This window comes from Catharus ustulatus, chromosome 7 (genome assembly GCF_009819885.2).
Source record: "Catharus ustulatus isolate bCatUst1 chromosome 7, bCatUst1.pri.v2, whole genome shotgun sequence".
In the NCBI taxonomy this organism is placed as follows: domain Eukaryota; kingdom Metazoa; phylum Chordata; class Aves; order Passeriformes; family Turdidae; genus Catharus; species Catharus ustulatus.
The window spans coordinates 29,237,824-29,251,031 of NC_046227.1; the positions used below are offsets into that span (position 1 = coordinate 29,237,824).

The 13,208-nt window shown below is 44.1% G+C and overlaps 1 protein-coding gene across 4 annotated transcripts in view; it reads right to left on the bottom strand.

Annotated features, from left to right (window-relative positions):
• Positions 1–618: 618 nt before the first annotated feature.
• HEG1 (heart development protein with EGF like domains 1) overlaps positions 619–13,208 on the bottom strand; it is a 46,019-nt gene continuing 33,429 nt past the window's right edge. For all 4 annotated transcript variants that reach the window (XM_033064358.2, XM_033064359.2, XM_033064357.2 and 1 more), the window contains 7 exons: positions 12,685–12,845; positions 10,846–10,980; positions 6,630–6,672; positions 6,490–6,527; positions 5,909–5,996; positions 3,888–4,062; positions 619–2,339 (listed from right to left, as the gene is read on the bottom strand). In XM_033064358.2, coding sequence (XP_032920249.1) covers positions 2,190–2,339; positions 3,888–4,062; positions 5,909–5,996; positions 6,490–6,527; positions 6,630–6,672; positions 10,846–10,980; positions 12,685–12,845 — 790 coding nt within the window. In that variant the 3' untranslated portion in view covers positions 619–2,189. The remainder of the gene's footprint in view (positions 2,340–3,887; positions 4,063–5,908; positions 5,997–6,489; positions 6,528–6,629; positions 6,673–10,845; positions 10,981–12,684; positions 12,846–13,208) is intronic.

Genomic DNA, 13,208 nt, shown 5'->3' on the forward strand with positions numbered 1-13,208 from the left:
ACCTGATATCTAAACAGGGTTTGGATGACGCACATTAACAGTGCAGTAAAGATAAATGGTAAATATAACTCATTATGTTTAATTATATTTCCCGCATATGTGTCGGGGCAATCCCAAGCACAAATTTAAACTGGGGAATAGAAACTAGCCCTGAGGACTTGGGGTGTTGGTTGATGAGAAGCTCAACATGACCCAGCAATGTGCTCTCACAGGCCAGAAAGCCAATTGTGTCCTGGGCAGCACAGAACCAGTGTGGGGAGGGGATTCTCTCCCTCCACTCTGCTCTCCTGAGACCCCACCTGCAGGGCACAGAACCAGTGTGGGGAGGGGATTCTCTCCCTCCACTCTGCTCTCCTGAGACCCCACCTGCAGGGCTGTCTGTGTTCAGTGGTCCCATAAGAAGAAATTAGGTCATAGGAGGCCACAATGATGGTCAGAAGGCTGGAGCATCTCTCCTGCAAAGACAGTCTGAGAAAGTTGGGGCTGCTCAGTCTGGAAAAGAGTAGGCTCCAAGGAGACCTTAGAGCACCTTCCAGTCACTAAAGGAGGCCTACAAGAAAGCTGGAGAGGGACTTTTCACAAGGGCATGTAGAGATAGGATAAGGAGAAATTATTTTAAAGCAAAGAAGGTAGATTTAGATTAGTTACAAGAAATAAATTCTTCAGTATGAGAGTGGTGAGGCACTGAAACAGGTTATCCAGAGAAGTTACCCAATCCCTGCAAGTGTTCAAAGCCAGCTTGGATGTGGCTTTGAGCAGCCTGGTCTAGTGGAAGATGTCCCTGCTTATGGCAGAGGAGTTGGGAAAAAAATGATCTGTAAGATCCCTTCCAACCCAACCCATTCCAGAGTTCTGTGATTAATAAGAGCTCTTTCAGCACTTACTTTAGGTCAGAATATAGTCCATGTGTTTCAAACTGATCTTTGGTGAGAAATGCAATAACTTACATTCTTCAGCTTCTGCTAATGTGAACGAACACACCTGGGTGAGGAAACTTGCCTGGTCTGAATCACTCGAAACTAGGATGGAAGAAAGAAAAACACTTCAACATAAGTGATCTTTGCTATGCTAGGATTGCAAACATCATGTTTTTCTCTTCCTTAAATGCAACTGGCTGCAGTAAGCCCTCTTTTCCAATGCACTAAAAGCCTCCACAATTCCTACAAATTCAAGGTGGACTGTGGAGGTTTGAAAACATATCCCATCTTCAGTGCCCAGAATTCAGATTCCTCTGCCCAGCCAAGGTTACAGCATTATTATTCCTTCACAAATTCTTCATAAAAAGCATTCTGAATTAACAGCTCATCTTCTTCCTTGTGAGTAATTATTTAATATTGTATTGCTGTGTCTACAGGCATTTAAATCCTTGCAGGGAAACAGAGCCCCAAAGGATCCCATATGGAAGCACCATGATGGCGTGTAGTGGCATCACCTCTGAACAGCATTGGTTGACAAAATAACAACATTCCCTATATACAGGAGTTTTTCAAAGCAGCACAGAGGAACAACTGTGCTTTTTTCCATTAAAATTGCAGTGGTGTGACTAACTTTCCTGCACCCCTTGGAAACAATCAACCCATGAATTCAGCCAACATTGCCAGACTCTGGGCTTTAGCAAGCAGAAATCTGGAGAACTTTTACCAGTAAGAAGGTGAGGGCCAGAAGACAAGCCAGCTTCCCTGTCATGCATGAAGCCAACAGCAAGGCAGTGGTCTAAGAAGGAGTGGACAAACTTGCCTGACCAAAAGCAGCTGCACAGTGAATCTTTGCATGAAGGCTGGCTAGGAAGACAAGCAGAGTCAACAGTGAATGAGATCTGTAAACAGGACACTCCCTAGTGGTATTCAATGCAGAGTGCTGGGCACAGCTCATCTGCCTGTACTCATCCATGCTTGCCCATGTAGCGCGAAGAGCGAAGAATGAATAAGGGGTACATGTGTTAGCTTCCCTCTGGGTCTTTTAGTGATGTGCTTCTTGAGCCATTCCCTCCTCTTCCTCCTCCTCCTCTCTGATGCTCAGCAACTGTGACCGTCCCTCAGGGCAGCAATGCTCAGCATGAAGTTCAAAGTCCTTCCTATTAAATGGGAAGAGTAAGATTGCTGTGGCCTGAACTACCCAGGAGACAGATTGGAGCTGAGGATTAAGGGCCACACAACTGTGTCAATCTTCCACTCCCTCTCCACTGTCTGTTAAAAATAGTCTCTTCTTCTGGTTTCGTCACTAATGAAGGATGGATTGTATTGTCCAGGGTAGATGCATGAGTGTCGAGATCCAGGCAAACCAGTGTAGGGAGGATAAAGTCCATTTCTTTCCAGTTCAGGATTTCTCAGTCCAGTTGGCTGTATTAGCAAAAAACATTAAATAAAAAGGGTCTTATTCTCACACGCAAATCCTCCTTCAGGCACAGCCTTACCACATTTCTTTGCTGTTGGTTCAGTAGCTAGAGGGAACAATGTGATCTCTAATGATCTCTATAATCATGAACAATTTTTGCTATATTGCCTGAAGGCATTATTATGATGAAATCTAATTTCGACATCTGGCTAATGAGCAGACTTGAAGTTTACCTGACTCTGCCAAGTGCAGCCTAAGTACACAGTTAATTTTTAATTTAAAAAAAAAATACTGCTGAGCTCAGGTATTGAAACAACTCTCATTAAAAGGTCGACATCCCAGAGCCATCCTTAAAGGAGACAATTCTAGAAAATCAAAGTTAGTCTCCTGATTTGAGTATTACCTGGGCACTTCTCTCCCCATTTACCATAGCTACCTCCTCTCCCAACACAGGCCCTTGAATTATTTGTCCAATACAAAATGATCTGACCTTCCTTTCTCTTCCCTTCTTGTAGCTAAATAAATCTCCTGGGGACATTTGGTGAGGAATACTGATGTCTAAGATCAAGACTCTACAATCCCCAGTGAACAACATGAAGCCTCTTGGTTTAATCTGTTACAGAGCAGATCCATGCAAAGCCCTCATCACCTACTGCTTGCTAAAAAGTTTCCCTTTCTAGTTCCCAGAACAATGGAAGTCTTCTAAAAAAATTTAGGAAATTCATTTTCAAATATCTCATTCTTAGTGCAAGCATGAAGGAGGATTATTTGACTCCATGCTGTGCAATGCAATAAATTTGCTTACTGCAAAACTTAAAATATAAGCCAGGAAAATAGTAATGCTCTCTGTTCTCTGCTCTGGAAAGCAAGGAGACCAGAATGTGTGGTTTGGGTGAAATCCTGTGAGCTTTACTCTCATGAGAAACCCACACACACCTTAAGTACATGTTGCTGAAAATGAGTGACTGATGATACAGCAGCACCACAGCTCTGGATGCAGCCATCAGCAGATGGTACCAACCATGACATAACATCTTGTGCTTGTGTCTTTCTGTGCCCTACACAGCCTATTACTCCTTATTCCCTCTGAGATGAAGGCATGCACCTTATGGACCCTGGTGAAGGAAGGAATGGTGGAAAAGGGGGGTCCTCACTGACCAGCATCTTCCTGTTTTGGGGCAAAGTTCCCCAGAAGTTTCACCCTTCCACTTCATCAGTGAGGGTGGACAGGAGAAAGCTGCTAACAAGGAACCTGAACAGCTTATCCAAAACTTTTAACTGCCCTTCTCTACTCTAGGATTGGGATTATTTGGGCATTTTTACCAAAACAACCCTGGACACTTCCTAAGCATTCTTCCTAATGACATCTCTTTGTGATATTCACCCCAGGTAATACCTAGAGCCCATAGGACTCCTGGTGCCTTGCTGTCTATGGAAGACATTTGCTTAGCCCTTTTATCTTAAAGGAAAGGGATCTGCACCGCCAAAAATAAAGGAATATCTCTTTCCTGTATGAGGCACAAAGGGTTAAAAGTTAAGCTATGGATAGATACCGAATAATACACATCTGTCATCTGCAACAGGTTCTTGGTGCTTCCATTCTCCTGCATCTCGATGGTCTCTCTGCCCCACTCCTGTGCCCGGGGATTCTTCGGGTATTCAGCATAAGGTGACATCTGGAAATCCCCACTCTTGAAAATCAGTTTACTTATGTCATTTTTATTCTTCCTGTTTATAAAAGAATGAGGGAAAGTGAAAACTTACAACTTATCCTGCTATCTTGTATACACTTTCTGATATGATCTCAGGAGAGATCATTACTTGATGTTGTGAATCTTGTCTGGGAACAAAGATCACCTCAGAAGGGCTCTGGGCCAATAATCTGCTCTGAAGACAAGTCAGATATGAAATCAGGTCATGTAACTCAGGGCATTATCTGGTGGGATTTTAAATCTCCAAAGTTACATGGCAACCTCTCTGAGCAACCTGTTCCACTGTCTTACTCTTCCCTTGGTAAAAGAATTTTTCCCTACATTCAGTTTGAACCCCTCCTGTTCCAGCTTGTTCCAGCTCTGCCCCTTGTCTCTTAAAAACATGTGTGTTCATCTAAGTCAACAAAAAAATCATGGAAATTGAAGAAGAAAAACATATAGAAGGTGTTAACTATAGCACTTTGTAGGCACTATGTGAATTCCTTAGAGGGAAGACCAGCAAGGATCTGGCCTGAGTGACACCAAATGTCCCTCCAGGACTATAATGGTGTATGAGTGGACTCAGGTGACACTTCCAGTTTAAAGCAGAGTATCCTTCAGGAAGTCACAAGCTGCCCAAGGCCAGGACTCATCAGTCCATCCCTGCGGAGATCTGCACTATGGGCCTCCTCATCTCCTGGCTGGGGATTGCTGGCATCCCCCTGGCTCAAAATATGGGGTAACAGGGCACAACCAAACCACTGCCACATCTGTATTACTGACAAATCCAATTGCCAACTTCATCAGCGAGCTTTGAAATCCTAGATTTGGAATGGTGGGGAGAGGGTGTTACTGCAAGGCATCCCCTTTCACATTACACACATCACAAAACAGATTTTCCTAGGCAAGCACATCTTGTCCAAAGCCACCTGCTGGCATGGGAATGAGGTGTTTGTGTGTGTGAGAAGGAGAGGCACACAGAGTGAGAGCACATGCAGGACTTGTCCATAAAGGGAAATGAAAATAGCCTTAAATACACTCAAACACCACTTGAGCAATGGCAAGTAACCTCTGCTGTTCCTAAACTGCTTCTTTCTACTTAGCTTGCACTTTTGGAGTCTTACAGCTCTGTGTGGGAAGGACTTCCCTGCCTCTCCATCCCTACAGGACATTGATTTCCAGGTGTAACTTTAACAGACACCCAGTCCATAGTTTAGCCTGGCTGCTGGGGGAAAAAAAATAATTAAAAATTCTCCAAATGAAAGCACAGTGTGATACTTCAGCATCTCTGATTAACCCACTTGCTTAGCTTATGTTTTCACCTATGTTTTGGTCCTTAGCTGTCCTATGTTTTGGTCCTTAAGAGTTCACAGGTGGAGCTCTGAGTGTGGTGCCATCCACAGGGAGGGTACCCTGGCTGAGTCAGGCCTGGCAGGGTGATGCCTTAAGTTTTAAGTTTTTCTGTTCTGCTTGGGTGTGCAGCTTTTACTTTAATATTAAGGATTACTGGGATCTTTTCACAGGGTGGTGAAGACTAAACAGTCCTATTCCAGCTGGGAACTCGAGGAAAATTTCTTCAAACTTCAAGCCCTAAGCATAAAAAGAGGAGGGAGGGCAAGCAAGCAAGCAAGGAGGATGAAATTTCATGATTTGAGGCTATTAATTGGACAGTTGATTTCTGCATGCAAGTGGACTAAAACCTATAAAAATGTGAGATCTCATGACCAAGCTCTCTTTTGCTTCCATCTTGTGGCCGCTGGGGCAGGGCCATGACCCATACTGCCAGGGTGTGACCTTTGGGGGCCTCTCAATAAGTATCCACTTTATTGCCCTGGCTCTGTCTAGCCTCTGTTCCAGCTCCTCTAGGCATCAGTGGTACCTACCGGCAGCAGGTGACGATCAGTGCTATGCCCATGATGAGCAGCAGTCCCCCTCCTGCCGCTGCAATCACCACCGTGATGAGCTGATAGGCTGCAGACAGAGACACAGGCTGAGAAACAGCAGTGTGGCTTTAAACCCCGTGTAACATATCCACAGCCCCCATGCAAAGGGATTAGCTGTTTGTTCCCCACCTTCCACCCTCCCCCTAAGCAATACAGCTTAAGTTTTCAAGTGAGATAGAAACAAGCTCTTTTTTCTCTAAGGAACTGATTTCCTTCACTGATAGATCAGAGTAACTCAAATGGATTCACCTTCAACTATCTTGCTTCAAGAGTGCCCACTATATGTGGTATCCTGACAAACTATATAGGGAAAGGAGATCTTGCCTTAGGAGATGACATTAAATCAGCGTTATCAAAGAAGGTCCACAAAATGATTTTCAACAGAAAATGAAGAAACAAAAAGCACTGAAAAAAGTGGTGTGTGCCTACTGCATTTTAGACACAGTCACTTGCAATTACTTGTTTCAAATCTCCTATTTCTGTCACTGTAGAAAATAAAATAAATGAAATGTGGTACTCACGGTTTCCACAGTTGAATCCACCCAAGCCAAAAGGGCAGCTGGGAACAGAGAACAACAAGGAGTTTCAGCAGCTCAGTTGTGCCAACAGGTCACCAGAGCAAGGATGGTGGGGTAGGAGGAGGGCAGAACAGTCACCATACCTCACACAGGTCTCGTTTTCCAGCTTAAATCCATCTTCACAGGCTGAAAGCAGAGAGAAGGGCGTGAGCACCGCGCAGTGGAGCCGGGAGGGATTTCCCAGCACTGCTCCCCAGGGCAGCCTCACCTCCAGCACCCAGGGACCGCCCCTGGCATGCGATGGATGCCCCTTGATGGGCTGCTGGGTGTCCTCTGCTCTGGGGAGAGCATCGTGCACCTAAATTCACCTCCCCTGGCTTTGATGGAACCATTTCAGGGCTTTCAAGCAGAGCCAGTTTGGAGTCTGGCACAGGGAGATCTTCTAGCACTATAATTCCCAGCAGAGCTGCTTCTTGCCCAAATGAAAAATCACTGCACACTTGTACTGCTTCACACAAAATAGCAATGGAAAAAATCTGCAAGTGCCCCCAGTTTTCATTTTGAAAGGCCATTAAACTATGCTGCTTTAGCATTGTTGCACATTATTAATTACTTTTAAATGTTAGTACTGCAACAAGACATTATGCAAACACAATGTAACCCAAAGTGGGATGCTAATTTTTTTTTCTCATGTCACCCTCTTTTCTGACCTTTCAAATTTGCAGCTCATGGATTTCCTCCCCGTTTTCAAACACTGTTGCCTTAAAATTGTCACAGAATTTCTCTGAATTTAATTCCAGCTTCAAATTAAATAGTTGGGCTGGAGCTACATTTCAGAGAAACACCCAAGACTGATTTTAATATTTTCAGTGATAGACAATCAACCACAGCACTGGGTCAGAAGCTCACAAAGTTAATTTTCCTCAGCCATTAAAAACATTCACCTTCTTTCTGGTCTGAATTACCCCAGTGTCAAATTCCAGACTTTAGATGTTTACTTATTAGATTGGAAAAGGTTATATGATCAGATTTCTCCTCACCACCAAATCATTCCTTTATCTTTAATAAAGCCAAGGCCACTGAGATCTTTGAGTCTCCCCAATTACTGCAGCTTTTCTCTGAACACTCACAGATTCACTTTGACCCTTTTGATTTCTAGTTCTCAGAAAGAGATGTTGCTAGCCCAGGGATAACAAAATTTCCCATCTTCTGCCTACCTCACATCCTCAGGATGTGTGGACATGGGAGACTGCTGCACTCACATCGCTTCTGTGGCTGTAGCAACTGCCAGTAGGCAGAAGATGGGAAATTTTGTGGGGGGAGCTGAGGTCCATACCTGGTCTTGCACACCTTTCTTTGCCCTATATAGCCCCACCACTCCTTCACCACCTCCCTCATTCCATTTATTTTTCCCTAGCTGGGGATGGGGAAGGTGAAGCTCATTATACAGCCCCCCTGCTGTATCACACTGTGATGCATTTAGTACTAGATACATTTCTCTCCAAGATGATTGTTTTGAAGTAAAGGAAAAGACCAGAGGTAACTGTGAAAGAGTTAAGAGCCTCAGTCAACAAACAGCCAGGGCAAAGATAGTAAATCCCAAAGGATCCTTGCCTGGCTCATTCATCTCATTGGGGCATTAGCAAAAGGAAACTGGAAGGGTTGCTCCTTTCACTTGCTAACAAAAGCAGACTGGAAAGGTTATGGAGTGAACATTCTACCAAAGTCAACCACAGTAACAAAACGTGCAGTGGAAGGGAGGGAGGCATCACCTCAGAGCAGCCCCTGTATCCCAGCCCACCACCTGCATGCTGGGAAGGAGCAGGAGCAGGCAGACAGGGGCTGGAGCCCACCCCAAGCTCATCCTTAGCCCAGTAAGGTGTGAGGCACACACACCTCAAGCAGCTTCAAAGCTGGAGCTGTGCCATGGGGAGCAGCAGCCCTGGGACCTCGCTGGCACAGAGCTCTCAGGTCAGGAGGATATAGGAGCAGAAAAGAGGAAAAGCAAGATCCTGAATATGCATTTCTCTGTCTTACTTAACAACTTGGTGTTTATGTATTTTCCTCTCCTCCCTGTTCTTTTCCTGCCACTTTGCTTTCTCTTTTGGCATCTTTCCTGCTCCTTTGAACATATTCCCAGGAGAGTTCTCACTGTCACACTCACTTGGCAAGATTCCAAATACAAGCAGGGAACGGAGGAAAGGCCTCAGTGTCAGGGGCCAAGCAAAGCTATCAAGCTGTCCTCTTCTACCTAGGATTCCTTTGCCTTCCCAAAAGACACTCAGGGGTCTCTTTGGAAACTGGCTTTGCTGCTCCTTGTTTCACTCCAGAAACACTCCGTACTAGTAAAAATAGCATGCCCTTGGAAAGCTGGCACTTTGGGTTTACTGCTCTGTTACTGAAATAGCCCTGAAGATACTGAGAAGGTTGACAGCCAGCAGTGACCCAGAGACACTGAGCAGCACAGCGAGAGGTGCCCTGGCCAACACTTTGGAACTGCTGTGGCTCAGAGACCCAGCCCTTCTCTGGCCCATGGCATGCTTTCCCAAGCATGTCCCTGAGGACAGATGCTACAAGGAGGACAGAACAAATCCTGTGGGTCAGGGCAGCCAATTCTCCCAGCCTTCCCACGGGGGAGACCGGACAGGGCAGCACAATAGCCATTTCCCTCTTTGCAAATACTATAATTGGAGCTACTACACCACCTTTCCACAACCCACAATGAGGGTCGGATGCTCACGAGACCTCAGTTCCTGTTTAGGCACTAAAGGGCAGAGATTTTCAAAGAGGCTGGTATATTGTATGCTATATTTATAAGCAAAATAGCCCTAAATATCAAAAGGGGGCCATAGATTAGCTTTTGGAAAAGCCTTTAAAAATCCCAACCACCTGGCTTGCCCAGATGGGTTCAAGTGATAACAAAAATCTGGCATCTTGTCAGAGAGTGGCACCAACCTTTTCAGAGGGTGGCACCATGCAGTCAGAGCTGCCCTCATGGCCCTGCACTACAGCCTAAATCCAGCATCAGCCCTGTCCCTCAGACATTCTCAGGTTGATCAGTAAGATGTTTCCTACTGACAGCAGTGAGATGAAGGTGGAATTGGCCTCACTGTTTACAGATAAGGTTTTATATTTTCCACAGCAAACAACTTCAGTAAGTACGGAGTAATCACATGTACAATGTCTTAGATCTCTTAGCCCTCTGCAACCATCACATCCAAGTGCCTCACAGCCTTTCAGGTATTTATCTTCACTGCTTGGCAAGAGACATGAACGAGACAAATGGAGTAACATTCCCTGGGTCCCCACTGTCCATGATGGAACAAGAGTTGGGGAAAAGCCTCCCAAGTTTCAGCTCAGCTCCTCACTCATCACAGAAGCCCCTCCCTGACTCTCTAGGGTTCATGGAGATGATCAATATTTCCCAAAAGAAATACCTCTTCCAATATACAAGATGAGGGGAAGGAGGGAAAATACAAAGGGAAAGGTTTTGTCACAAAGGAGCCACAGAGGGAAGGAGAGGCAGGGCCATGGCCTGGCATGCAGAGATGCCCATCTCTGAGCTGTCCCTCCCAGTCTCTAGCACATGAGTTATTTCCAGGAACATTCTTTTCACTCTCAGATTTGACACCAACAAAACATCTCTGCCTATTTCAAGAGCAACCCAGCAGGCGGTGCCAGAAGCAATATGTTACCACTACTGCAATTGTCATTGATATGTCATCAGAAAACTGCATTTCTTATGAAGCCTTACAGCAACCACAAACTAGGGAATGGACATCCTGATCCTCCAGAAGTCATTTTGAACACTGGCATGGAAACACTGTGTTTAAAATGCAGCAAAACCAGATTTGTTGATCTTTGGAGTAGCTACAAAATAATGCAATCTTTAAGCTTAAAATTTCTATTTGGAACCCAGCTGAAAAATAAAATTCATAAACATTTTCAGATACAAATTTTTAAATACTGATGATGTATTAATATAAGCTTTTGAGTTTAAAGCACTTCCTCTAAGTTCACTGAGAGTTCAGACAAAATCAAAACAGGCAGAGTCACACGTCATCTCTGCTCTGTGCCACTGAACTGGAGCCCAAAGCAGCCAGGCCCTTTTCTCCCTCTCCTCAATCACTGTGATTCACAGCATGCTCCAGAAAGAGATAATATTATTCCTAGAGAGAGACTGTGTCTTCAGTGTCTGCTGAAAAGCCCCCTAACTAAATAAAAGAAACTTGAGTTGCTAATATTTATTCATAATATTGAGGGTTTTGCATGCACAGCACTACAGGCATACACTAATTAACAGTGGAACAAAAACTTAGAGAAAAATTCAGGAAAAATGCATCACATAAAGAGCAATACCTCTGCAGGAGTGGTCCATTTTGTTGTATTTGAAGTATCCACTTTTGCACTGGCAGAGTGCAACTCCATCAAAGTCGGTGCATTCTGAAGTTTCCTTGTCACATTCAGGGTCCTTCTGTCTGCACAAGCTGCCAGCTGTTGGGAAGAGGTGGCCAAAATCAGCATGGTTCTCTCTGAACCCACCATCATGCTCATTTGCTTTACCTGGGCATCCTATCAATCTCTATTTTTTTATTTTTGTCTTTTTAAATAATATTTATTCCATTAGGAGGGAGTCAGCATTACCCTATGTCACCATTTCTTGTGTATCTACCCTCATTTGTACAGGCTAATAGAGGGGGTCAATAATAAATGTTTCAGCTCAGAAGCAGAAGGGGAAATGAAAAAGAGAAATCTGTTTTGGCTCAAGCTCAAACACATTCATCCCCTGACACAGTTCAACAAATCAATTTTTAAGTTTATATCAAGCAAAACGTTTTGCTTAGACCAAACTAATTCTTTTCCATTTCAGTATTAAGCACTGGATTTTTTCATTTTTCAAAAAAAAATTGCATACTTTCATTTACATTACTTTGAAGCAGTGTTTTAATTTAGAAAGTCAGACTGTTACAATGAGCATTCAGCAAAACTGTGGATAAATGATGGAAATTGTGACATTAAATTTACAGTTTTTACTGGGAGGTCAGACTAAATGGAATTAATAAATATTCATGAGAAATAGGATTTTATGGAAAATATGTCACGCATTTGGCACACTCCTTTTATAAACCTTTCCTTGCTAGATCAATTTTTCTTTTAACTGACATATTTTCTTTTAGGTACTTGCACAAGAATATAATTTTTTTCTTATTCTGCCTATTTCAAGTTAGAAGTTGACTTTACAGAAGCTCTGTATCAGAGGTAATAGGTAAGAATAATCTGAGCAGATTTATCCAAAAAATTTAAAGCAATCCATGGGCAGAGTATAGCTTTAAAATACATCACATTGCAATAAAAGAGCACACTAAATTTCTCATCTTCATTTTTACTTTGCCAAAATGATACCAGGTGTTTCCCACTAAATCCAGGCTAAGTTTTGCCACCCTTCATCCTCCTCGAGGCCAGACCTTAAAGCCTTGAACCCAAAAGTCACAAAACACCACGTGCAGCAGTTTCCTTGCAGGAAACCCTTTCAGGAATCCTGAGGTGCCCTCTCACAGATAAATCTCCTCTCACAGATAAATCTGCTCTATCAGTCTCTCAGGAAGTGAGAACTGGGAGATGCCAGGGCACAGCATTGGGATTCACCTAGACAAGGTCACACACAATGCTGGTGTCCTTCCCCACATCTTTCTGTGTTGTATCCATATTTCCCTTGGGCAGATAGAGCATTCAGTACAGAAATCAAAAGGTCTTAATTGTGAACCATTTTACAACCTGCAACAGAGCTCACCATGCAGCCTGCAGCAGCTCTGAGTTCACTGCCAGGGTTCTGTCTCTTGGCTTTCACACCATTTCCCTGGCTCCCGGCCGTGCGTGGGAAATTAAGATTTAGGGTTTTTTGATCTGGCTGGGCCCAGTGTCACATCCCAGAGATGAAAGGCTGCCCTACAATGTCTCTAATCCTGTGCTGCACAATATTTTCACAGAGAGGCAGATTTCTCACACATGTGGCAAAGATAAGGCTTGGTATCTGGATCCCTTTTGTGCTGGGAGGTTCTTAAGATGACTCCATTTAAGTAAGATAAAAAGATTCAGAGGGATTTTTCCAAATGACAAAATGTTCTTCCCCTTTTATAAAAGGAGCCAAATAAAACATCCCTTTCCCCTCCTGCCATAGTCCTTCCAGATGCTATTTACCTCTGTGGAGTGATTTCAGGCTGGAGATGAATTGGCAGGCTTCAGTGGGGGATTTGCAAGCTCGAATATAGCTTTTCACACTGCTGATAACATCGAAGAAAGTCACGTTGGATGCTAAAGAGAACGTGGATTGCACTGAAACGTGCACAAAATTTGCCTCCCTAACAAAAAACAAAACAAAACAGCCCTGAGTATCACAGGTCAGTCTGATGTCATCACTAGCACCTTCTACATAGGACTGCTATTAACACAAGACATGCTTATCACAGACACAGCACTACATGCACACTGAAAGGCCTTAAAACCAGGAGTGACCAATACACAGAGAGGAGAGCATGGAGCTGGAAGGGATGCTGGCAGCTCACTTTGGAACCAGCCATAAACCCCACCTGGGCAGCCCATCCCAAGCCACTCAGGTCAGGAGGAGAGTACCAGGTGAGCCTGGCAAACTGCTCAGGCATTCCTCATGGCCTGTACCACTGCCAGGCTGGATTGTATCAAGCCCAACACTGACTCAAAATGGA